The 27398-nt window shown below is 41.8% G+C and overlaps 1 protein-coding gene across 4 annotated transcripts in view; it reads right to left on the bottom strand.

The window, feature by feature from the left end:
• The window catches only part of SERINC3 (serine incorporator 3), a 35631-nt gene extending 23111 nt beyond the window's left edge, over positions 1–12520 (bottom strand). For 3 of the 4 annotated variants that reach the window (XR_006960347.1, XM_047069638.1, XM_047069639.1), the window contains exons 1-7: positions 12384–12520; positions 6702–6863; positions 5900–6093; positions 4479–4558; positions 3685–3822; positions 987–1156; positions 137–227 (exon numbers count right to left, since the gene is read on the bottom strand). Coding sequence is in view for 3 of the 4 variants with exons in the window: in XM_047069638.1 (XP_046925594.1) it covers positions 137–227; positions 987–1156; positions 3685–3822; positions 4479–4558; positions 5900–6093; positions 6702–6863; positions 12384–12422 (874 nt within the window). In the remaining variant the exon portion in view is untranslated. The remainder of the gene's footprint in view (positions 1–136; positions 228–986; positions 1157–3684; positions 3823–4478; positions 4559–5899; positions 6094–6701; positions 6864–12383) is intronic. The other variant, XM_047069637.1, reaches the window with a different exon arrangement.
• Positions 12521–27398: the final 14878 nt, after the last annotated feature.

The following is a 27398-nucleotide window of genomic DNA, read 5'->3' as shown; positions in this document are numbered from 1 at the left end:
TTAACACTGTACATTGGAGTGAACTTTTTTGTTTGTTCGCCTGTTTAATGTTTGCTCTACCTCTAGTTTTGCACCTGCCAAGAGTAATTTCCTACTTTCTTCTCATCAAATGAATGTGCTATCGACATTCCCTTACCAGGTTCATTGGACATGGCTGACCAGGTGAGGTACATGGTGTACAGGGTGATGAGAGAGGACTGCAAGAGACCAGAACGAGGCTGGTGTTCCTGTGAAATCAAAAAGAAAACAATGCCACAGGAACTGCAAGGGCTGACTTCCTAAAACCCAGTGGATTTCCCTAGGCTCCCCTGAAATACTATTAACTGAGAACCTGCTGATTCTACTTGATAGCTGAAAGATGAAAGGTAACCTGTCAGTCTGAGTTAGCCTGAAAAAGAACCGAGAAAGAGGAACCATGTACTATTGGTTCTCAAGGGATTTCATAGTCCTGGGCTTGATTTACTAGTCCCTTGGTGTAGGAGAATCTAAGCTTAGCTCTGGCCTAACTAGCTACCAGGTGATCCATCATCTCTCTGCAACTTCAGCTTTTTCATTTTTGAAAGGAGAGGCGATGTCTCATATTCTTTTCATATTTCTCATCTACAACTCTACGAATTTTTTAAGTATGGTTTTTAAATGGTGAAACTTGCACACTTGAGTTTTATTTTTAAATACTAAAAGCAATGATTTTCTAGTTTAATATCTTGGCTAAGGTTTCCTAAGAATCACTCGCGATGTAAAGTATTTTATAAGAGCTATAAATTTTCAGGTTACCTAGGGTTTTTTTTTTTTTTAAATGACAGGGAAATTATTCACTCAATGGCACACTTTACAGTTACTAAGTTATAATTATAAAGACTTTATCATAATATGGGAAAATATTTAAGTACATAATCTTAAACATAAACTCACATAAAAGTTTATGTCAGTTAAAGTTTAGCATCAATTAAAAATCTGTCACAGGAGGACGAAGCAGAAGACCATACCTGAATTTTTGGGTGGATGGATATAACAGAAACCACAACGCAAAGGACCAAATTAATACTAATGAAGAACTTGTTCTCCGTGCAGCCATCCGGTTTGGTGTAGTATGCATAGAATAACCCGACAAACACAACTGACAGGATGTAACAGATGCTTGTGACGGAGAGTAAAGCTAGAAAAAGGGAAGCCAACATGAATGCTCATGATTGTAACAAACTTTTCTAATGAAGACCAATTGTCTTCTACTCCATATAAAAATAAAGACACATTATTTTATTGTTAGGGTGGTCAACATCTTACAGGAAAATTACAGGAGACCCAAGGCTGATGTTTCAGACAGCATTAGAGGCAGCTCAATGTTAAATTCAAAAATCCACCAAGCAACTGAATTCACTTCCTAGACTACCTTACTTGATTCCATGGGTTGAAAAACCAGACATGTGATCATTCCAGCTAGAGTAAACTCCAACTGTATGCAAAGTAATGTTCATTGCAAGCCTTTCTTAGGAACCTACAAAACTGCTGGGCCGTCAAACTGGCTGAGGTCCAGTAAGCTAGATGCCAGGGATGGTGTTAGCAGAAAACAATGGACAGGCATCTTTTATGATGTTTGTCCTCTGCAGCTACTGCCACATAAACCTGTTTCCTGTCACTGTGAGACCACATCATTGTGGGAAAGTGGTATATTTGCTCTTTTTAAGTACCTAAAATAATATTCCTTTCTGTTCACATGGACAATCAACAATTAGCTGTGTAACTCTGAAAATTAGAAAACATGACAGAGTAACAGTATGCTCAGACCAACTATAGCAACATTGAGCTCAATTAACTTATACTTAATTCACAGCAGACTTATTTGAGAAAACTAGTTTCCATTTATCATAATCTCCATGGATTTTACATGTTTAAAATTAAATGATGTATATATTACTATCAAATGATAATGTATATTAAATTATTAGCATAGTTCCTAATGTTTTTCCATAAGAACATGCAAGATTTCTCTACTTTTTAGTTACTCCAAAGTATGGCAAATGCTCAGCTCATTATCAAATTCTTCTAAAGTTGAGTGAGTCCAAATGAATTATAAAAAATGGAAGTAAATAGAGGGGCACCTGGGGGGTTCAGTTGGTTAAGTGTCTGACTCTTGATCTCGACTCAGGTCATGATCTCATGATTCGTGAGACTGGTTCATGAGATTGAGGCCCATGCTGGCCTCTGCACTGACAGCATGGAGCCCACTTGGGATTCTCTCTCTCCCTCTCTCTCAAAATAAATAAATAAATAAAAAAAGTCTGGAAAGACATAGACTAATATGTTAACAGTGAGTATTAATTACTGAAGAGTTGGATTATGGGGGAATGTTTTCTTTTGTGATTTTTGGTTTTCCGAGTTCTTGACACAGAGCAGCTATTACTTTTTATTTTTTTAGTGTTTATTTTATTTTTGAGAGAGAGACAGAGTGTGACTGGGGGAGGGGCAGAGAGAGAGGGAGACACAGAATCTGTGCTGTCAGCACAGAGCCTGACGTGGGGCTCAAACCTGAGAACTGTGAGATCATGACCTGAGCCCAAGTCAGACGCTTAACCGGCTGAGCCACCCAGGCGCCTCGCTATTACTTTTATAATGGGTGGAGGGGCAGGAGCTGGGTCCTGGTCCATTTATTTTTTTTAAATGAGGTATGCTGGGTCATTGCCCCTAGTAAGGAGAGAACTCAACTCCCACCCCATTGTTACAAGCTGTATATCCCATTTCCACCCTAGAAATTTTAAGTGCCCTTTTTCTACCAGAAAGCTTTTACAAGGGGTGTGAGTCATATTCTGAATAAAGCAGTAAGGACTGTTCACTTCTATCTGCCTGAGGGATGTGGGCAGATGACCCGTATGTATAACCCACCTGAATCCCCTGTCTATGGCAACAAGGAAATCAAAACCAAAACTACATCACTATATACAACTGTTTTTCTTTATCTAAACACATCTAGTTACATTATAAATCTCAAAATAAATGAATTGAGAGAAGCCAATGATTTATGTTATCTGTGCTTCCTCCTTCTAGTAATGTATACAATTCAGAACTGACTTGGGGCGCCTGGGCGGCTCAGTCGGTTAAGCCTCCGACTTCAGCTCGGGTCATAGTCTCACGGTTCTTGAGTTCGAGCCCTGCGTCGGGCTCTGTGCTAACAAACAGCTCGGAGCCTGGAGCCTGCTTCAGATTCTGTATCTCTCTCTCTCTCCCTCCCTCCCCTGCTCATGCTCTGCCTCTCTCTGTCTCTCAAAAATAAATAAATGTTAAAAAATTAAAAAAAAAAAAAAAAAAGAACTGACTCAACTGGAAAACTGTAGTTTTTAAAAAGCTCTCATTTGGAAGTTTATACATTTAAATCAATGAAGATTTTTACTGCACATCCTATTTATTTTTTTGTTTCAAGTTTTTAGTTATTAACATATATGACAATATATGATAACAACATATATGGTAATTCTAGTAGTAGAATTTAGTGATTCATCATTTACATACAATACCCAGTGCTCAACACAAGTGCTCTCCTTAATGCCCGCCTCCATTTAGCACATTCCCCCACCTACCTCCCCTCCAGCAACCCTCAGTTGGTTCTCTATAGTTAATAGTGTCTAACGTACATTGTGTTTAATGTAGCATAATGCAGTATGGCTCTTATAGGTGAGTTCAGATACTTACCAGCATACCAACACCTTGGATTTCCTTCTTCCATTCGATTTACCCATGATTCATTCACAGAGTGAGCAAAGTCTACCAACAGCACTAGCTGGATGAGGATGAACAAAAAGGCCCCTACCATGCCAACAACAAACCAGGCTACAAAGCAAAAGAACAAAGGTATTCTTAACCACAGGAGTAACATTTCAGAATATCACTGTCCAACATTTTAAAACAATTTCAATTCAAGAGGTGGTAAAGAATATTCTGTCTCCAGCAGCACAGCAAAATTATTCCAAATCCAAACTCAAAGGCATTCTCTGAGAAGTGTTTTGTTGGGTTTCAGACCTTTTAAAACTTGTTCTAGCTTGTGCCAAGGGGAGCCTGGGATCTGACATTCCAAATGGTACAATAAGCATTTTCCTTTATTTTACAAGGGAAAAAAAAAAATCACAGTGGAAATCCACAGAAGTCACTTGATGTTATGGTAAGAAAGCAGATTAAGACAGGGATATGAGCACATATGAGTTCCTACAGGTCCCTATGTTGACAAGCTCTCTGATTAACTTTGTACTGCCAAGTGAGAAGGTAAGCTATATTAAGATACTGGCAAAATATGGTTCCAGCTGAGAAGTGGGCTGAATGCCTCCTGGGTTTATACAATCAATTACTATCTTAATATTAGTACTGAGTCATATAGTTGAATACCACTTCATTCAATTGCCAGTTCTGCAAAACGAGTAATGAAAATGTAGCTTAAACTCCATCATTTGTAGAGTCTGTGTATATTATAATTAACCCCCTTAGTAGCATACCTGTGGCAAAATGGCCCCCAGGGATATAGAAAGAGCCAACCATGATACCAACGATGGCAGCAATTTTGAAGAACCAAAACCTATTAAAATATAAAAAAGTACATTTATGAAATGTTAATTTTTGCTCTTATGCTGAGAAAAGTGAATTTCTGAAATGCAAAAATAAAGACTCAGCATTTCCAACACGATTGTCTGGGCTTATCCCTTCATTTGATATGAAGCTGTTTCACTCAATCTTTCATACAATTTAAAGACAAACATTAGCCCAGAGAACAAATCACTCATAGATGTAAGAGAAAAACACATAACTTAAGAATTTCCCTACATTTAGCAATTAAAGATAGGAATTTTTCTAGAATTCTGGGGCATTCTAAACTAACAATGTTAGCTAAATATGAAGCAACTAATTATTGAATCTAGGAAAAAGTTATCGTCTAATCCTTCTTTCACAATACAGGACCTAAGTGCCTTGTGCCCACAATCACACAGTTCATCACTGGCAAAGCCAGGACCAAAGCTGGCTTTCAGTTCATGATCTTTAAAGACTGCCTTGTATGGCAGAGTGAAAAGAATCAGGCTTTGGAGCTGGACAGACCTGAGTTTCAATCCTACCTCTAACTCTCACTGGCTCAGAAATCTGACACTCCAATCTCTCTGAAGTTCAGTTACTGCATCTATAAAAAGGGGATTATGATACATATAAAGTTTACAGAACTTTCAGTCTTCAAATAAGAATTATTTGAAACCGGGGCGGCTGGGTGGCTCAGTTGGTTTAAGCATCCGAATCTTAATTTCGGCTCAGGTCATGATCTTGCAGTCCAGGGTTCGAGTCCCACTTTGGGCTCTGTGCTGACAAGTGTGGGGCCTACTTGGGATTTTCTCTGTTTCTCTCTCTCTCTCTGCTCCTCCCCCACTTGCGCATTCTCGCTCTCAAAATGAATAAATTAAAAAAAAAAGAATTACTTGAAACTAAGAAGAACTGGGGGCAGTCAGGAATGGAAAACGACAGATGTGTAAATCAGTGATCCAGTTTATTTTTCTGTATACCGTTTAATATATCAGGTACATTTTTCTCTTTTAACAATAAAAAGTGTATGTGTCTGTGTGTGTGCAGTGCCTAGCACAGTGCGTGAACTGTTTTCACGGGTGTTTGATAAAAATCTAGGAACCTGAAACAAAGGTATTAAAAGAAAGGACAAGATTTTCCTCATCCCCTCTACCCTCTCTGTGCTACAGAGCTCCAACTGGAAATAACACTGAAACAACCTCACATGTACAATAGGTCAGAAACAGATCAAAAATATATGTGGACCACCGATTCATACAGTCTACTGCTTCCATCCGAATGGCAACATTAACTGCTCAACAGGAGGATCCACGCCATAATATAGCAAGTAAATAATAAAATAAATCGTACATACCCATTGTGTACTGCTGCTCTGGGATCTTTACTTGTTTTTACTTTTAACATGAGCAGAGAGAAGACAAAGAAAAAGATGGCCAAGGCAAAGTTGATCCGATATACAGCTTTATAACCAACCAGCACGTCGCAATCTTGATCTGCCTTTATATCAGCCACCTTGATTTTAAACCCCCCTTCACAGAATCCAGGGATCTGGAAAAAGCAATTGCAATGTTATGGCAATATCCACATTTAAACGAAGATTCTATCCCATCACAAAAAAAGCCTCGATTTCTAAAACTGACTGCTTCAACAACTGCAAGACTGTCCTGTGGGACTTCACTTTTTGCCTTCCAATTCACTTGCAACCTTATCACCGAACAGTAGAAACAACTTGTATTTTGCAAATAAAAGTGAAGTGCTCTTTTCTTATTGATGAGGTTATCTCCCATTTTGCCACAAATTTTCATGGCAACTGACTCCTTCCACAGGTGAAGGTCGAGTCTAGGTAAATGTTTAAATCTGAAACATACATGGAAAGATAATGTTTTCGTGTCACTTTTAATATCTTTCTCTGAGTTGTGACATGAGACTCTGAAGATGTTCGTTCTGACGACCTTTATTTCTGGAAAAGGACTAACCCTTTCATAGTCTATGTCTTGACTATACCCAAAAGTAATTTAAAAACCCAACAATTACAATGAACTTGACTGAGTTTTATAATGGTGAAAAGTTGGGACGTTAATCACAACTAAAATTGTGCCAACTGTAAAAATAATACAAATAACCAGCACATTAAGGCCACTGTTACTTCTCCTTACCTTCTTCAGCTGAGACTCCATCCCTTCTGTCAGCATGATACAGGACACAGCAGCGCCCAGGAAGAGAATGAAGGCGTAGATGAGGCGGGTCACCGTGGAATTCTTACTATTGGGGCAGCAGCTACACAGCAGACATGACGCACCACTGCAAAGGCACGGAACCTGCGACAAGCACACCACAGCCACGTGAGACCTCTTTCAGTGGACCTCTTCGTGTCGTAAGTGTCACAGAGCAGAAGATGAGGAGTTCGGCCAGGTTTTCACAGCTTTACCTGAGACAGTTATAGCTGGGAGGAGGAAGTGATTAAAAGCACGGATTCTGGAGTCAATATTATTTCTGTCACTCTACCTCAGCAAGTTACATAAGCTAAGCTTATTTCTCCCTCTGTAAAATAGACTCAATAACAGAATCTTCCTCCCCCACACATTGCTGTATGAAATGAGTACTCAACACAGGCCTAAAACATGGAAGGAGCCCAGTACATGTTAGTTATATTCACACAGAGAGTATACTTTATTGAAAAACAGTATATATTAATACTGAGAAGAATAGGGGCTCCTGGGTGGCTCAGTCGGTTGAGCATCCAACTTCGACTCAGGTCATGATTTCACAGTTCGTGAGTTCAGGCCCCACGTCGGGCTCTGTGCTGACAGCTCAGAGCCTGGAGCCTGCTTTGGGTTCCGTGTCTCCCTCTCTCTCCCATCACCACCCCCCCCCCCCACAACTTGTGCTCCTCCTCTCTCTCTCTCTCTCAAAAATGAATAAACGTTAAAAAAAATTTTTTTTTAAATACTGAGAAAAATAAAAACCTAACTCCACTTGCTATTTAAGGAACCTAGTTACCAAATCTGGTATTATAACATAAAGCAACATTACATGGAAATCATCATAAATAAGGTTAGCAAGAGCCATTTAGCTCCTTTCGAGAGTAACCTGGAGAGTCCTTACAGAATCACCATTTGACCCAGCAATTCCAGTCCTAAATAGATACCCAAAAGAACCGAAACAGGTATTCAAACAAAAGCCTGTACACGAATGTTCAAAGCAGCACTATTTACAGTTGCCAAAGACAACCCAATGTCTATCAACTGATGAATGGATACATAAAATGTGGTATATCCACACAATGGAATATTACTCAGTCATAAAAATGAACAAAGTACTGATATATGGTACGACATGGGTGAACCTAGAAAACATCATGCTAAGTGAAAGAAGCCAGACACAAAAGGTCACATACTGTATTTCATTTATCTGAAATATCTGGAATAAATAAATCCAGAGATGGAAAGCATTAGTTTCCAGAGGCTGGGTGGGGGTGTGAAGAAATGGGGAATGACTTCTTAATGAGAATCGAGCTTCTCCTTTGGGGAAGGAAAATGTTCTACACTAGACAGATGTGATGACAGTACAACACTGTGAATGTACTAAATACCACAAAATTACACACTTTAAAATGGTTAGTTTTATATTCTGTGAATTTTACCTCAATTGAAAAAAAGAAAAGTAACCTGGATCTCTGGTGAGCATTCCAGAGGAAGGCATAATTTGAGTCATTTTTATGTAGGCTTAATTAGGAAAGTGCTTGAATTGCTTTCACAGGTGACATTAAGTCACATCACAAGGGCAGGCTAAAGTCAGAATCATCAGCAGAAGCAGGAGATGTAAATTGTAGAGGACACAGGGCGCCTGGGTGGCTCAGTCGGTTAAGCGTCCGACTTCGGCTCAGGTCATGATCTCATGGCTCGTGAGCTCAAGCCCCGAGTCGGGCTCTGTGCTGACAGCTCAGAGCCTGGAGCCTGTTTCAGATTCTGTGTCTCCCTCTCTCTCTCTGACCCTCCCCCGTTCATGCTCTGACTCTCTCTGTCTCAAAAGTAAATAAACGTTAAAAAAAAAAAATTGTAGAGGATGCTGGTCTCACAGTATGGTCCCAGTCTTTACTTTTTATAGATGGTACCTTGCGTGGCCTTTATCATGGTTTTGTGTGATCTGGAGCAAGACGTTAAGCTTCTTAAAAGCCCAGTTTTCTCATCTGTAAAAATGGGCATTAACACCACCTACCCAAACAGTTACTGTGTGAAGAATGAGCTAGTATCAGGAATATCCAGCAAGTAGCATAATGCCTGACACAGCAGGGGCTCAATATTATCACGGTAGCCATTAACATGTGTTACTACAACAACCATGGGAAATTGATCACCCATATTCAGTATCCAATTCTTAACTATAATCTGGGCCAAAAGACCCAGAGGTCTGTAGCTAGCCAGCGACTGGAACAGAGGTTTTACAGTCAACAACGACACTAATCGCTTCAGGTTTATTTTGTCTGCATCCACACACTCCTGACTCTCTGTAGTTATTTATTTTCTGGCCCATAAAATAATCTCATAATAACTGCCTACTGTTTGTTATGGGTTGAACTGTGTGAAATTAGTATGTCGAAGTCCTGATCCCCAGTACTGGAGAATGTGACCTAATTTGGAAACAGAGTCACTGCAGATGTAATTAGCTAAAATGATGTTATGCTGGAGAAGAGTGGGCACCTAATTAAACATGATTAGTGTCATAAAAAGGAGAATTTGAGCACAGACATGCAGCATGGGAAGAATACCAACTGAAGACGAAGGCAGAGATCTACAAGCCAAGGAATATCAAAGACTGATACAAACCACCCGGAGCTGGGAAAAAGGCATGGAATAGATTCTCTCTCATCACCCTCAGAAGGAGCCAACCCTGTCGACACCTTAATCTCAGACTTCTAGCCTCCAGGAACAGAGAGACAATAAATTTCTGTTGCTTAAGCCGCCTAGTTTGTGGTATTTTGTTATCGAGCCCTAGCAAACTAACATACCCACTTACTTGTTTATAAATGTCAGGAGACTTTAAGTACCTTTAGGAGGGACCACCTACTGTTTGTCTCCTGTATCTTTACACAGTAGGTACTCAATCTGTGGAACAAAGCTGTCCTACTGTTATTATCATTTCCCTATCTCAGTAATATGACAACTCTATTCTTCCTGTTACTCAGGCCAAAAACCGTGGAGTCATCCTTGATGCCTTCTTTTTTTTCCAAAACCATCACCCAATCTGTGAGCACATCAGCTTTATCCTCAGAATATATATCCAGAATCTTTTTTTTTTTTTTTAGTTTTTATTTATTTATTTTGAGAGAGAGAGAGAGAGAGAGAGAGAGAGAGAGAGAGAGAGAGAGAATATTCCAAGCAGGCTCTGCACTGTCAGCACAGAGCCCAACGCAGGGCTGAAACTCATGAACTGGAACTCATGAACCGTGAGGTCATGACCTGAGCTGAATTGAGGGTCAGATGCTTAACCGATGGAGCCACCCAGGTGCCCCTATATCCAGAATCTGATCACTTCTTAGCATCCTTAACTATCATGTTGGTCTGAGCCACTACTATCATCACTCACCTGGATTAATTGCAATGGCTCCTGTCTCACTGCTGAAGTGACCCATTCAGAAGCCAGAGTTGGTATAGGTTATTTTAAGATGAAGACATTTGAGATTCAACAGACATGGGAAAAAGCCTTCTTGGAGCTTTCTTCATCTAACTAAAAGCAGCAACTTCTAGGACATGAAGCTGCCATAAACTCTCTCTCCAAGAGTTTTATGGCCATGAAAAAGATAAAAGACCTCTGCACCTACACAAACAAGTATTATCACAAACTTCCTTATCTCCTGTTTGTTCTAAAAACCCACCTGTCTTCTCTAAAGAAACCTATCCTATAAAAGCCCTTTTCTTCTCCCCTATTAAGTTAGGTATATAATAAGCCATATTTTCTAACTACCCTTTTGAGTTATTAATCACTGAATGATGAAAAACATCCTGTGTATATGTGTGTTGCATGTGTACATAGCTCTTTTTTCTTGTGCTAATCTGTCTTTTGTCAGTTTAATTCACAGACCCCCAACCACTAACCTCACAGAGGATGCAAAGAACGTTTTTTCTCCTTTACATTGCTCTCCTCTTTCTTTTCTACCATCTGTTCTCCACACAACCACCTTGTTAAAACACAGATCAGATCCCATCATTCCTCTTTTCTATAATGGATCCCTCTGTCACTTTAAGAGTAAAAGCCAAAGTCCTTAAGTTATCCTACAAGACCAAACAATAGGTTATCTACAGGATTTGGCTGGCTCCCTGCTACCTTTCTGACTTTATTTCCTATTATTCTTCCCTTCCCTCATTCCATTCTCTGGTACACTGCACTTCTTGCTATTCCTGTTGAACAAAAGGGATTAATAAAATATAAAAGCAACTTATAGAGAGAAATGCTTTGATGGCATCAATTCAAATCTTAACTTTACAACAAAGCCAAAATGTGTTGCACGTTGTTAGGATTAAAAAAAAAAAGACATCTTTGTTTCAAATTACAAATCACTCCTTAATTAATTACCTTCTTAACTATATTTCTTCCTAAATCTATTTTGCAAATAGCCTGACCCACTAGTGGATCATAAAATTCAACCAGGATTTGTTTTAATGTGAAAGAAAAATTGTACAGCAGATGGTAAAGGTAAAATTTATTTCATGAAACTTGGGTCTAATTGGGCATATTAAATCGACTACATAAAATTTATTTCTTATTTTGGGTCAAGGTCAAAAAATTGGAAGACCGCTGCTCTCAAGGAACCTGCAAATGACTAAACACCCTTCCGATTTAAGGTCAACAGCCTTAAAGAATGGAAGGGCGCCAGGCTGGCTCAGTCAGAGGAGCATGTGACTCTTGATCTCAGGGTTGTGAGATGGAGCTCTACTAGGTGTAAAGATTACTTAAAATCTTTTAAAAAAATGGAAAATACACTTTGTCCCTAAGAAATGGTAGTATAATGAGTTGAGATTGAGTCCTTGATCAACAAAATCAGCTGGGAAGTTATGAAACAAAAAAATGATTTTAAAGAATCATGATCCTCAGGGTCAAGTATATGAGGAAACTCACCATATTCTCGTCCCTAGATCCTAAACTTTCCTTTTTAAAATAGGCCGTTTACAACCTACAAAGTGATTCAACCCAATTTATTCACTTTATCCTCACAGCAGCTCTCGAGGTGAGGAACGCTGGAGTGATTATCCTCATGTTACAGGAAGCCAGAGATAAATGCCTTGGACAAGGTCTCAAAATGTTCACGCCATGGCTTCCAATTTTGAATAATAATCCACCAGGCTTTCTTTCCTTTGCACCAGAACTGCATACAGGCCTTGGTTAAAATCCCAGCTCTGCCACATACTCTGTAGCATTGGCAAATCCATGCTATGGGATAAATATATCATTTAAGCCACCCAAAATTAAACGACGCCACCTTATGAAGGTACTTCGAAAAGAAGCAGAGCGCCCTCGCCCCGGAACTGTCATTCCGCGGTTCAGGTCCCAGCTCCAGAGGAACCCAGAGGCCTGAAGGCTCACGGGGGCGGGGCAATCGAAATTGTAAACAATGACGGCCTGGCCTCCTACGTTCCCCCTACAAACCCGGAAGGCGAGCCGCGTGATCCCAATCTCCAGGGGCAATCACGGATTTTGATTTGGGCCCCCGGATACTCTGTGCAGCCCGGGGCCTGTGCCCCCCCACTCCCGGCCAAGGACCGACAGAGTCTGGGCCTGGGACTCCCTGTTGCCCTCCCCCAAACTACACGTCCAACGGAGAGATCAGACCCTGGACTCACCCAGCTGGCGAGGGAGAAGACGCCCAGCACAGCCCCCATGGTGACGCCCGGTGATGGAAGCGGCGGGTCGGCAGGCTTCTTGCGCGGTGGTAACTGCCAGTCGAGGCGTCTCCCCAGAAACGCGACGTTTTCTCAGGCCGGAAACGCGCGAGTTGCGTCATTGCGCGACCCCGCCCACCGCCCTCAGCCGCTGCTGCCCGAGAGAGCCTCTGTCATTGGTAGAGGGAGAAGGCGGAGCTAAATCGACCTGGCCGTATACGGGAGGCGGGGCTAAACCAAGCCAGAGGGGAGGGAGGAGGCGGGGCTAACCTGACCCGTCGCTGAGGGAGGGGGCGGGGCTAACCCGGCCTTCGGTGAGGGAGGAGGCGGGGCTAAACCGGCCTGGAGCTAAGGAAGAAGGCGGGGTTAACGCCGCCTGGAGCTGAGGTGGGAGATGGGGCGAAAAGCAGCCCAGAGCGGCAGGAGGTGTGAAGGCTTTATTCCTTCACCTCACTTGTATTCACTGGGAGCCCGTTATGTGTCGAGATCTGAGGTACAAAAACACACAGGAATTTATGGCCTACTTAAGAGCCTGACACCGAACATAAATGCACTGTGACACACGGTGATGAGTACTCTGAAGAAGTAGTATGAGGAAATGTCCTTTCAATAAAAGCTTATTTATTAACGCTTACTATGTGAGGGGAGAATAATGTGGTTGGGGGTGTGTTTTAATCCGTTAAAATTACACACACTGGAAGGATGTTCTGAGGAATTTGTATTTAATCTGAGAACCGAAAGATGAGTCCAAGCTAATCGGGGAAAAATGAGCGTTGTTTCTTAAAATGCGGAATCTATATACCACTTGGGGTAAATGGGAGGGTCTTGGGTGCATGAACACATTAGGTAACGCTGAAAAAGGCAGAGTGAGCAAGTCCGGTTTCAAACCAAAGAGGAAAGTTCGTTCGCCGCTAGTACCTAACAGGTTTCTAACATTCGCTTGCCTCCATTTTTGACAGAGCGAAGCCTTCATTTTCCAGGTCCCTCCAAAAGGTAAGCCCATCTCCAGGTAAGGAACGTTGTTTTGTTTTAGGATCAGTGTGTGTGCTTGCAGAAATCCGTTCATTTGTAGCAAGCCGTGTTCCCCAACCCCACGTTCGGCTGCCCGTGGCTCCAAAGGCCAATACTCAAGAGGTGAGTTTTGCTTGGAAAGGAATATGAATTTTATTCAGGAGGCTGGCCACCTGAGGAGAAGGCAGACTCTTCTCCAAATGCCGACTCCGCCGAGGTTTCTGCCTGGCCCAGGGATTTTTCAAGGGATTCAGGGCAGGTCATCGGTACAGGGAATGCAGTGGTCCCAACATTTCTCGATTATGTGCAGACTTGCTCGTGCCAGCTAGAGACGTTATCACTGCTCTGGGAGATTGTGCAAGGGGGTCTGGTTCCTTAGTGCCTGGGGATTGCTGCAAGGGGTTCTGGTTTCTGTTTCGTGACTTGCAGAAGTGCTGTCCTTTCTAGAAAGAGTGCATGATCTCTATACCAAAAAAGGTGAGTCAGCCAATCAGTGGGACTGAGGGTGTTTGCTGAAGTTTAGATTACTAGGTTGGCCACACAGGCCGAGGCCGCTTCAGCAACGCTGGTTGTCCATTTAAGAAGTGATGTAAATTTTGCTGGGTAAATTTAAGTTAAAACTGGGAGTCTATTTTAAGAAAAAAAAATTGGGAACTGTTTCACTTATATATATAACAGTGCAGGTGGTATGCAGATATGGCAACAACGATGAGAGGAGAGTGTCATACAAATGACTAAGTAGGGGAACATTTACCTGGGAATATAAGAACCTGTAGAGTTTGGCATCCTAAAATATTTAGATTGGAAGACGCCTTAGAAATATCTGAATCTGTTTTTTTACAGAAATGGAAAAAGGCTCAAAGTGAAATGGTTTACCCAAGGCCACAGAAAAGGTTGATGGCAGAGGAAGGAGAATTACTTAAGCTTTCCTAATTCCTACCTGAGCTCTTCACCTGACCCCCACCCTTACCACTCAATACCTGCCCAAGTGGAGTTGCCTCATGGTCACTGAACCTTTCAGGTAACCCTTAAATCCTTACTTCTTCCTGTTCGGGTACTGCTGGACTGGCCTAAAGAAAGCGAAGACTGTAATGAAGTCCGTGGTCAAATCCCCTCAGGGACATACCTATACTCAAAAAAATACCAGATTTATTTAGTGTGTACAGCAAAGGAGAATTCACATCAGAGAAAACATGAGGTATCTCTCTAAGAGGGAATTGGGAAGACCTTATTGTAGGATTTGGGTTTGTGCTGCATATCTGTAAGGAGGGTTTAAGCAAGTGGGGAACAGTTTTGAATTGGATACAGTTGAGAAGCAGGGGCCATTGGATGGTTAGGTATCTCATTGGTTTACCCAGGAGGTGGGAGGATTAGAGCAGAGCCAGAGTTATGATTGAGAAGGAAGCAGGACCCACTCGTGGTAGAAGAGGAGAATATTATCATATTTGTGATTCCACAGCGGCCTTGTCTGCTATTTGTTTACATTCTGTGAGCGCTGCTGTGTACATTCAGCGAGGAACACCGGGTCTACCTGGCAGCTGAAGACTTTTCATTTTCTCATCTACCCAACTGTGGGATCTTGCCAGTCTCTCAGTGTTTCTGACCCTAGTGATTAAGTGTACCTCATCTAGGTGGCAAACATGGGGAAAGCCGATCATCTGCCCCAATTTCCCACGTCATGCAGGAACCCCTTGCATTTCCTCTAGGTTGGGGAGCTCACTGCTGCCCTAAGGCAGCCCCTCCTGTCTTTACATGTTGATTGTCAAAACTAGGTTGTTTCTTCCCTTGTAAGGGAGGAAGTTTTTCCTCTACCCTCTGGATTCACTGATTGGGCAGGGGAGGCCTGGAGGTTTGTATACCATTCTGACAAAGGATGATACATTTTAAATTTGTAGAGAAGTTCTAAGACAATGAAAAGCAGTTTAGGCTATTAGGAAGGTAAAGCAGGAGAATAGTGGAAGGATTGTTTTAGTAAGGTTTATTATGTAGATCCCTCTCTTGATAAAAGTCCAGAGTTATCTCCTGTTTAACTTCTGCTCTTCCTGATGGGGAGGGTGGGGGTAACATCTTCACAAAGGGAAATTCATAAGGATGAGGGCAGAGAGCTTTTCTGTGTCCACTTCTCAGTTGTTTTCGGCTTGAAATAATTCTTATTTCAAAGTGGCATGTTCTGGGGTGGCATATTCTAGTCCCACACATTCTTATTTATTGTTCGAAAAGATACTATGGGTACTTGGTTTTTAAAAATACTGCATAAAAGTACAGTGAAAATGTATTACCTTACCCCCTCACCTCCCAGATCTCTTTCCAGAGTTTATAGATGCATATGCCATGATTATATGTATTATCTATCATTCCCTTTTTACACATGGTAGCATTCCAACCACATAGTGGTGCATATTGCTTTTTTCACTTAACTTATTCATTTATTCAGTAAATATTTACCATGCTCTTACTATGTGCCAGGCAGTTCTCAGTGATGAGAAAACAGCAGGGAACAAAACAAAATGCCTGCCTTTTAAAGAGCTTATGCTGTAGTAAAAAGAGACAAGTAATAAACAAATATAGGGGTGTCTGGGTGGCTCAGTTGGTTAAGTGTCTGACATCGGCTCAGGTCATGACCTCAGGGTTCGTGGGTTCGAGCCCCGCGTGGGGCTCTGTGCTGACGGCTCAGAGCCTGGAACCTGCTTTGGATTCAGTGTCTCCCTCTCTCTCTGCCCCTCCCCTGCCTGTGCTCTGTCTCACTCTCTCTCAAAAATAAATAGATGTAAAAATATATATGTATTTTTAAATAAACAAATAGAAAATGTCAGATACTGACAAGAGCTGGGAAGAAAAATAATAAAACAGGCAAGGAGAACACAAGAGTTGGTGGGGGTCTGCTATTTTAAATAGTCAGGGCAGGTGTTTTTGAAGACCTGACATTTGAACAGAGATACTAAAGAAATGAGGAAGCAAACCGCAGAGGAAGAGTGGTCCCGACATGGAATAGCAAGAGGAAAGGCCGTGAAACAGAAGCATGTGTTAAGTAACAAAATTCAACCCAGTAAATTTGAAGATGTAGTTGGTTTTTTTAAGTGATTCATAATTGAGTGTTACTCCTCTAGCAAGTAGAGAGGCACTCCTTGAAGTTCTACAAAATGGAAGCTTTTACAGAAGGAGAGTGGGGGCAAAAGTTATTAGAAGAAAAGGATTGTCGTAGACAAGGCCACTTTCTAGGGGAAAAGCAAGTTGTCTTATGCAGATTACCTCATCCTTCTTTGGGGTGTGGAGAGGGACCAGGTGGCAGACTCTTTGGTGAGGATTAAAAAATTCCTGGCTGACTGGCTAAGACTACATGCCTGGGGGAGGTTGAAACTGCAATTAGACTACATATTGAGCACACGTTTGGGAATTCTGTCTAAGCGACGCCCTTTTGGGCCTGTGTGTGTGTGTGTGTGTGTGTTTAAAAACATGATTTACTTAAAAACAAGGCCAATGTGGCTGGAGCATGAACAAGAGGGGAGATGGTGAGAGATGAAGCTGAACATGGTGAACAATTCCGGATTTTATTCCAAATATGATGGGAAGGTTGTTGAAAGGTTTTGAACAGGGGAAGGACATGATCATGTTTACATTTTAAAAAGGACATTTTGGCTTCAGTGTGGAGAATAGACTGGGGCAAGGTTGGTAAGTTGGAAGTAATAGTAGATACAAAGACAGGACTAGTTTGGAGACCATTGGTGTAAGCAGAGCTTGAAGACAGGTCTTTATCTAGACTTTATTTACGTCTTTATTTCGGTCTCTCTTAATTCTTGCTGTAGAAATTCATTTTATGGGTGCATCTACTGATGGATATTTAGACTGGTCTCAACCAGTTTGCTTTTACAAACAGTGGAGCAATGAATATCCGTTGTGCCCATGTTTCAGTATATTTGCAGGGTTATTTCAAGAAATATAATTGCTGATCAGAAGCTAAATTTGCCATATTAAAATGCAATCTGATGATCTAATTCTCACCTTGAGCCCAAAGAAACAAGTTTATTCATTCTTTGCCACACCACCCCTTCTGAGATTAAAGGGAAACGCATCTGCCACTCCTCCCACATCAGTTTTCTCGTCTTTAAATATTCCCAGTCTAGCAAGCTTCCGCCTATGGCCCCGTTCTCTCCTCCAACTGTCCCCGTATCTGGTTACAGAGAGATAAACCGAGGCAAAGGCGGGATCCGAGGTACAAGTCCCCACCCCTCCCCCGCCTTACTGTTTCCCTTTCCCTCAGCATTTCTTTCCTTTCCTTTTCTCCTGGGGCCTAGTTTCGGGCTGCCAAACCCCACCCTGGTCCCTCACGGCTCAGGACCCCAACTCCCACTCCCTTTCCCTCCTCTGGCGGCTCTGGGGCCGCGGAAGGGGACGCGAACCGTCCCGGTCCCTTCCGAGCCGCCGTAGCGCCCGCCGCGGGAGTTCGGCAGCTCCGGTCGCCAAGGCAACGCGCTCCGCTGCGCGCTGCGGGCGCCAAGCAGCCCGGCGGAGGCGCAGCGGGCCGGCGGCGGCCCCGGCTCAGCGAGGCGGCGGGACTGCAGGTGAGCAGGGCCGGGCGGGCAGTCGCGACCCAAACACGCCGCTTCGGCGTCGACTCGTCGCAGCAGACCTGGGGCTGGAGCGCGGGGGACCCCCGGGAAGAAGGCTGGGGCCAGACCTTAATCCCCTGCGCCGCGCCCGGGCGGCACCCCCTCCTGCCCTGCAACCCCACTTGGCGCTGGCTTGGAGTGCGCTTTTGGCTGTTTACTGTATTTTGGGCCCATTGCTCCTCCTGACCTGCAAGTTTCTGAGAAAAAGAAAACCCCTCTTATTTGGGTGTTGGGGAATAACTCAAAACTGCGGAAAATGTGTGCCGGTGCGACTCTCCTGGGGCCAGAGAGGATTGACTTCATTGTAAATCAGTTTTCCCATCTGCAAAATGGGCATAATAATAGCTGTCTTATAAGGCAAACTAAATTTATATTTAAAACCCTTGCAGGTAAGTTCTCAATATCTTGGAGCTTTTATCAGTGCTACTACTACAAGGATGTCCATCACTGAGCATGTATTGTGTGCCGGGGCCTGGGCTGATCGCCACGCCACGGGTGGAGTGAATGAGACGTCTTGTCCTCAGGGAACTCCACGGTTTTACCGTATAAACAGGAATGCATTGTGATTCAAGCTATGGTTTTGGACATACAGGGGACCGTGAATGCCTAGAGAAGGCAGTTAACTTAGATTTCAGGAAATGAGGCTAGGGAAGGTGGTCAAAGAAGATGACTTCCAAAATTAGACATGAAGGCTGCCTTTGTATTGGCCAGATGAGCATTGTGAAGTGCACAATGTTCTAGGCAGAGAGAGCTGCATGTGCAAAGCCCCAGAGCTAGAGTGCAGCCTTTTTGGGCATCTGCAAGGATTTCATAGGCTGGCTAGAGACAGATTCCAAGAAGTGGAAGTGGTCTGGCTAGATGATGTTTGAGAGAAAAGCAGGTGCTGCTTCAGAAAGACTTTCCTTGTATCTCCTTTGTAACTTCTGAAGAATTTGGATTTTAGCTTGGGGGCATTGGGGAGCCATCAAAGGATTTTAAGCATGCAGTAAGTGTGTGTTCTATGTTGCATGTGTTTGATCAGAGGTATGGTTTCAGAAAGATGGGGAGAGTTGTGCTCCTTCTCGGTCTTCATTCCTCTTATCTGTTTTTCACATTGCAGCCATTCATTTATGGCAATTCAAAGAATATTTATCAAGTGTCTGTTATGCACCAAGCATTGTGGGGGCAGTAAGGACGCAGATTCCTGCCCTCACAGCATGCATTCCAAACATGTTCCAAGGTACACTTATGGGGTATAGTACACGAATCCAGTACAACTGGAAACTTAACATTGGAAGAGAACCATCAAGAGAGATTTGAAAAAAAGAAAGAAAGAAAGGCCTAGATCATTTGAGGCCACTGTGTTGTACACTCTTGGAAGAAGGGTTCATTTAGACTATACTAGGAAGGAATGGCCAGAGAAGTAGAAGGAAAACAGGAGAATGCAGTCATGAAAGCCAAAGGAGAGGTTAATTTTGCAGAATCCTGCTTAGGTTTCAAGTAAGATAAGTTAAACATTAAAATGTGTCCTTCGGATGAATAAATATAGAGGTCACTGGGGACCTAATTGAGCAGATTTGGTGAAATGATGGGGGTGGAATCTAGAATATCGGCAGCTTCCAAAGGTTCAATGTAATATATCAGTGGGATGAGGAGAGAGTGGGATGTGAGAAAATAAAGACAAAGTGTAGGCAGCTCACAGAGTTTGGCTGTGAAGGGAGAGAGGGGAGAGAGAGAAGGCTGGAGAGCGATTGGGGAATAAGGTGAAGTTTTAAGCATGAGAGAGACGTGAGCAGATTTAAATGCTGATGGCAAAGAGCCAAGTACTGAGGAGAGAGGCTGAGAAAATACAGGAGATGAAAGGGGAAACGGATGGCACTACTTTCCCAAAAAGGTAAGAGTGGATAACATCCACAGCACAGATCTTTACGAGGAGTCTGACAGCTTCTACTTTTTTGAAGAAGTGAAAAGCAAGGCAGTTGATGACAAGGAGTATGTCAGTGTAATTCAACAACAACAAAAAATAAAAGGCATAGTGTGGAGTGAGTTATATTTTCATTATTGTCCTGTATTAGACATTTATTGAACTAGTAAGTGTTGAGCACTTTTCATGCACTAGCCTCAATTAATGATGTAATCTTGAGAACAATCCTGTGAGATAGCCTTTATTATGATTCCCAGTCTGTGGATGAGGAAATTGAGGTAAAATGCTTCCCCAAGGTCATACAGGATTTGAATCCAACTCTTTTTTTTTTTTTGAAAGAGAGCCAAGGGAGCAGGGGAGAGGGAGAAAGAATCTCAAGCAGGCTCCACGCTCAGCACAGAATCCTACACAGGGCTGGATCCTACCACCCTAGGATCATGATCAGAGCCAAAATCAAGAGTCAGATGCTCAACGGGACTGAGCCACCTAGAGCTTTTGCTCTTAGTCACTATGCAGACAGTATGACTGTCTACCTACGTATGATACAATGACCTGCTGAGAAGATTCAAGAGAATTAAGTAAAAATAATTAGGTAAAATAAGGTTAAGTGAACAAGCAAGTGTAACAGACAAAAAGCAATAGCTTTATGCAAGCAGTAATAGAAAATGAAATTGTAGGAGAGATGAAAATAACAACATGAAAAATAATATACCTAGGAACAAACTTTCAAATAAATGGGCCCAGGCTGGCCTCATAGAACAAGAGTGGCTAGAGGGGAGGAGGCTAGGTACAGGATGGATGTTTGGATAAGAAGGAGGTATTTTTCCTTTGGAAAATATTGATACTGATGCGAGAAACCGGGCATGTAAAAAACAAAGCAGATGCCTATTGTAAGACATATTGAGAAAATATGCAAGATGTTGACTGTGATGTTTTTATAATGTTGAAAACAGACTGGTTAAATTATGGTGCAGTCCTGTGATATGTACTATTAGCCATTAGAAAAGAATGAGGTGAGGGGCGCTTGGGTAGCTCAGTTCACTGAGCATCCAACTTTGGCTTAGGTCGTGGTCTTGAGGTTTGTGAGTTCCAGCCCAGCTTAGGGCTCGCTGCTGTCAGCATGGAGCCCACTTCAGACCCTCTGTCCCCTTCTCTCTCTCTCCCTCCCTTGTGCATGCTCTTTCAAAAATGAACAAATATTAAAAAAAAAAAAAAGAATGAGGTGGGAGCTATATATATAAGAAAGATGTTTGCATCATATGGTTAGGTGTGAAAAGTGCATTACAGTACAGTGTGTTCCTATTTTTGCTTTTTTAAGTGTATACATACAAATCTATAGGAAAAATGTCTAGAAAGAGTAGTTCTTTTTAAATTTTTTTTATTTTAATTATGGCAAAATACCCATAACATAAAATTTACCATCTTAAACATTTTAAGCATATAGCTCAGAGTGCTAAGGATATGCACATTGTTATGCAACAAATCTCCAGAATTCTTTCATCTTGTAAAACTGAAACTCTTTATCTATTGAACAATTTCCCCTTTTCCCCCTTTCCCCCTTCCCTCAGCCCCCCCCCACAACCACCCTTCTCCTTCCTGTATCTATGAATTTGACTGCTCTAGATACTTGATATAAATGGAATTGTACAATATTTGTCTTTTTGTGACTAACTTATTTCGGTTAGCATAATGTCCTCAAAGCTCATCCATGTTGTAGCCTGTGTCAGATTTCCTTCCTTTTTAAGGCTGAATAATATATATTTTTAAAAGTTTATTATTTTATGAGAGAGAGAGAGCACGCGCATGGATGGCGGGGTAGGGAGGTGCTGAGAGAGAGGGAGAGAGCAGGCCTCACATTGTCAGTGCAGAGCCCAATGTGGGGCTGGGGCTTGAGCCCACGGGTGAGATCAAGACCTGAGCCGAAATCAAGAGTAAGACACTTAATCTACTGAGCCACCCAGGTGCCCCTGAATAATATTTTATTGTATGTATACGTACACGTTGTGTGTACATAGTATGTATAAATATTATGTTTATCCATTCCACACATGGGCACTTGGGTTGCTTCCACCTTCTGGCTATTGTCAGTAATGGTGCTATGAATATGAGTGTAATAGAGGGGTTTTTTATGTCCATGTCAGGAGATCATGGGGAGACTTTTGTTCCTTTCCTTATTGCCTTATTTATTTATTTTTTTATGAGCATGACTTGTTTTATAATCAGAAAAAGCAATAAGGATATGTCCTATTTGGGGAGATGGGGGAGTAAAGGTTAAAAAAAGGCCTGATCTCGGGCAGTGGCAGCAGGAATGGAATGGAGAGGGCAGATTTGAGAGACACCTCAGGAGAATTAACCGGACTTGACCACTAAAAGGTAAGGGAGAGGAGAGTGGAAGACTCGCCCCACCAGTGATGACAAGGGACATCAGTCCTAGAGGGGCTTAGACTAGGGGAAAAGGGAGGATGTAAGGCTGGAGAGCCACCTGAACCTTTGTTCAGGAATTTGGACTTTTTCCTGAAAGCAGAGGGAAGCCATTGAAAGGAAGGGAAATGACTTAATCAGAATTGTGTTATAGAATGATCACCCTGATTCCCTTCAACCCATTCTGCAAGCTGAAGCAAGATGGGGCCAAGTTTCCCTTTGTGTTACTTAGGCTTGAACCTCTGCTAATTTCCTTTTATTTGAGATGAAGTATTAGTGCTGAAAGATACATATCTGCTCTTGAAAAGCACCTGGAATATTTCAAACAAAGTGCTATTTAGATTACATTGATTTCTAATTGTATTCAGTTTTATCTCAACCCCACAGTCTCCTGTAAATTTACTTTCTACCTTTAGTAGGGGAAGTATGAATAATTGAGGAAGTAAACAAGATATATAAACAACTCAAGTTTGAGAACTTCAGTTTATTGTTAATAAATTTTGACACTTTCCTTTTGGGAGAAAAGGGCCAATGTACAGTAAACACTGTCATATTAAGGAGATATTACAAAACAAAAATTTGGGGAAGTTCTAAGAGACTCAGCCCATTACCTGTTTCTTTTCTTTTTTTTTTTTTAACGTTTATTCATTTTTGAGAGAGAGAGATGGAGTGTCAGTGGGGGAGGGGCAGAGAGAGAGGGAGACACAGAATCCGAAGCAGGCTCCGGGCTCTGAGCTGTCAGCACAGAACCTGACGCAGGGCTCGGACTCACTAATTGTAAGACCATGACCTGCGCTGAAGTCCGATGCCCACCCGACTGAGCCACCCAGGCGCCCCTACCTGTTTCTAACCCAACAAAACTACAATCTCTGTCTGCTTCCATACCATTGCAGAGAGAGAGAACTAACTATTATGATAACATATGTAAGAGTTTTGCAGTTTATAAGGGCTGAATTTCCGAAAGATGTGAATCCATGATCTCATTTCATTCCTCCTAAAAATTGTGTGAGGCAAGGATTATCATTATCATTCCCATTTTTAGATGAGAAAATTGGAGATCAGAGTATTCAAGAGTATTCCAAAGTCCTATATCTACTAAACTCTGGAGTTTGAATCTAGGTTTTATTTTCTTTTTATATTATAGCTTTTTAATATGGAAAATTGTAAACATATACGAAAGTACAAAGAATAGTATGATAAATATCTATATACCCATACCCCAGCTTCAATAGTTACCAAGACATGGTCAGTTTTATTCTATCTATACCCCCTACTCCCTCTCCACCTTGGATCTTTTTTTTCCATTCTGGATTATTCTAAAGCATATCTTAGATGACGGATCATCTTATCTGTAAATGCTTCAGTATGTATCTAAGAGATAAGGACTTTTTCTCCCTTGCCCCCTTTTCCCTGTAATCATATACCATTATCATCATACCTGAAAAACAAACAGTAGTAATTCCTAAAAAACACCTAGTATTTATTTGGTATTCAGTTTCCTCAGCTGTCTCATAAATGTCTTTTTACAATTGATTAAATTGGGATCCAAACAGGATCCACCTATTACATCTGGTCGATTGTCTCTTAAGTCTTTTCATTTATAGCAATCTCCTCCTCTTTCTCCCCCCCCCCACCCCGTTCCCCTTGCTTTTATTTGTTGAAAAAGTAGGTCATTTGTCCTGTACAACTTACCACATTCTTGATTTGGTTGGTTGCATCCCTTTAATGTGTCCCTCTCTTCCCTTAATTTTTTTGGCCATTATACTTTATAGGTGGTGCCATGCATCTCATCATGTGCACAAATGAGGGACAGGGGAGAGAGAGAGAGGGAGAGAGAGAGAGAATATGAATCTTAAGCAGGCTCCATGCTCAGCACAAAGCCCCACACAAGGCTCCATCCCACAATCCTGGGATCAAGACCTGAGCCGAAATCAAGAGTCAACCACTCAGCCAACTGAGGCACCCAGGCGTCCCTCCCTGGATGTGATTTTCAGATTGATCATGGGGTTCAGATGTTGTTAGCATGGTCCATCCATTATAAGTTTCTCATTAGTCTTTCATAGAATGATTTTAGCAGCTCTTAATGATCATTGCTCAGATCTAGAATTTCTTTAGGGTTTGGAAAATGAATCTAGGTTTTCTAATACCAGGTCATGTACTCTGTTAAATCCCACTGTCTCCATATTAAAGGAATGTTTTGTCCTGTATTCTCTGCTGTGATGGATGGAGAAAAATCTCTCAATTAATGATTCAGCTTAACATATATTTTTAAAAAATAGAGCCCATATGCTGTGTCTAATACTGGTTGCTCACAACATTGTTTTCCTAGGTTGGTCTTGTGTATGGGCAAAACCACACAGTGGAAAGGCTGCTTATGTCAGTGTTTTTCAAACTACACATTGTTATTATACATTAGTATGTTAAAGAATTATTTGGGGGAGAAGTTCCAGCATTTTTTTAAAATAAAAAATTAGAATAGAAATAACGGAAAAAAAGTGCGTCTCATGTAAGAAGAATAAGCTTTGGTTTGTAAAACTTTTGTTTCAGCTCTTTCTGTGTATATCTGGAAGCCATAATATAGAATGCATTTCTTTCTTTTTTTTTAATGTTTATTTATTTTCGAGAGAGAGAGAGGGAGAGAGCGAGTAGGAGAGGGACAGAGAGAGGGAAACACAGAATCTGAAGCAGGCTTCAGGTTCTGAGCTGTCAGCACAAACTCTCGAACCACGAGATCATGACCTGAGCCGAAGTTGGAGGCTCAACCAACTGAGCCACTCAAGCACCCCTAGAATGCATTTCTTATTGAGGTCTTGGCCAAAACCAAATTGTCCCAGTGTTCAGATGACCACCCCGAAATATAGCAACTTTTTAAATTTTGTCTTTAAATGTTTATTTATTTTTGACAGAGAGAGAGAGACAGAGCATGAGCAGGGGAGGGGCAGAGAGAGAGGGAAACAGAATGGGAAGCAGGCTCCAGGCTCTGAGCTGTCAGCACAGAGCCCAACTCAGGGCTCGAACTCACAGACCGGGGGATCATGACCCTGAGTGGAAGTCGGACGCTCAACCGACTGAGCCATCCAGGCGCCCCTGAAATATAGCAACTTTTTTAGTCAAGGATTCAGTTATGTTCAAATGTACTATTTATCAAATAGTACAGTATATTGATCCATTTTAGAATTTCCTTTAAAGGCTTTTTTGGGTGACTGCCAGTTAACCAAAATTGCATTACCCCAGTGACCTAATCTTCTAGTATTCAAGTAGAAGAAATGTGAACTCTTCAGGGATTTGTTTTTGATTCTCTTTTACCCTTGAGGATGATGTAGATGACTCCACTCAATACTGGTATCATTAAAAGTCAGGCTGGAGGAGTGCCTGGCTGGCTCAGTTGGTAGAGCGTGTGACTCTTGATCTCAGGGTTGTAAGTTTGAGCCCAATGTTGGGTGTAGAGATTAGTTAAAAATAAAACCTTAAAAAAAAAATAAAAGTCATGCTGGAACCTCAGCGAGATGAATTGGTTGGGAAAGGGGAAAGACGTCAGGAGTGGACAGGTAGAGAAACAGACTCAGCCTGTTGGTTGGCTTCTAGGGCATGGGAATGGGGTAAGGCAGCCAGACCTCCCATGCACATGATGGTAAAACAGAGGTAGCCCTAATACTATTCAGACTTCGATTGGAATTGGTTTAGGACATGGGAAGATGGGATATTTAGTGACACCAGTGATAAGCGATTAGAAAATACAGATGTTGGACTATAGTATATAGTTAACATTTTACAGCTGTGGAGACTGAGATTCAGAGAGTCAGTTGTTCAGAATCAGCCAGTAAGTGGGGGAGCAAAATTTTAAGGGTTTACCAAATCCTGGAAATATTCTGAATAAATGTATGATGCTGAATAAGTTCCTTAATAATAGTATCTACTGCATAGAATTGTTATAAGGATTAAATATATAGTTAAAGCACTGAGCACAGTAAGTAGTAAAAGCACTTAGCACAGCCTTCCTATGAGAACCACTCAGTAAATATTATCTATTACTTTTTAAAATAATGAACGTATTTTGCTTTATGTCTTTTTTTTGTTTGTTTGTTTTAAGAGAGTGCAAGCAGAGGAGAGGGATAGAGGGAGAGAGAGAGAATTGTGAGCAGGCTCCACGCTCAGCATGGAGCTCCGATGCAGGGCTTGATCCCACGACCCTGGTATCATGACCTGAGCCAAAATCAAGAGTTGGATGCTCTGACTTCGGCTGAGGTCATGATCTCACAGTCTGAGTTTGAGCCCTGCGTCAGGCTCTGTGCTTACAGTTCAGAGCCTGGAGCCTGCTTCAGATTCTATGTTTCCCTCCCTCTCTGCCCTTCTCCAGCTCATGCTCTGTCTGTCTTTCTCTCTCTCAAAAATAAATAAACATAAAAAAAAGTTGGACGCTCAACCGACTGAGCCACCCAGGCGCCCCACTTTATGTCTGTTTTTAACCTCTCCTTATTCCAGAAATGATTAAAGCTGTATTACAAGATTCTTTTTTATTACTGTTGAGATGTAATTGATATTTATCATTGTATTAGTTTTAGGTATACAACAAAATGACTTGATATATGTAATATTATGAAATGATTACCACAATAAATTTAATAAACATCCACCCTCAAAAAAGCAGGGAGGAGGGGCGCCTGGGTGGCGCAGTCGGTTAAGCGTCCGACATCAGCCAGGTCACGATCTCGCGGTCCGTGAGTTCGAGCCCCGCGTCGGGCTCTGGGCTGATGGCTCGGAGCCTGGAGCCTGTTTCCGATTCTGTGTCTCCCTCTCTCTCTGCCCCTCCCCCGTTCATGCTCTGTCTCTCTCTGTCCCAAAAATAAATAAATTAAAAAAAAAAAAAAAAAAAAGCAGGGAGGAGGCACCTGAGTGGCTCAGTCCGTTAAGCATCTGACTTTTGATTTTGGCTCAGGTATCTCTCTCTCAAAAATAAATAAATTAATTAATTAATTTAGTTAATATCCATGAATACACATAGTTACAAATTTTTGTTTTGTTTTGTTTTTCTTG

The sequence above is a fragment of the Lynx rufus genome, unplaced genomic scaffold, assembly GCF_022079265.1.
Source record: "Lynx rufus isolate CCGP_SWC_20201006 ecotype Redwood Valley unplaced genomic scaffold, mLynRuf1.p SCAF_8, whole genome shotgun sequence".
Classification (NCBI taxonomy): domain Eukaryota; kingdom Metazoa; phylum Chordata; class Mammalia; order Carnivora; family Felidae; genus Lynx; species Lynx rufus.
Note: the sequence above shows the minus strand (reverse complement) of the source record. Positions and strands in the feature narration are given on the sequence as shown.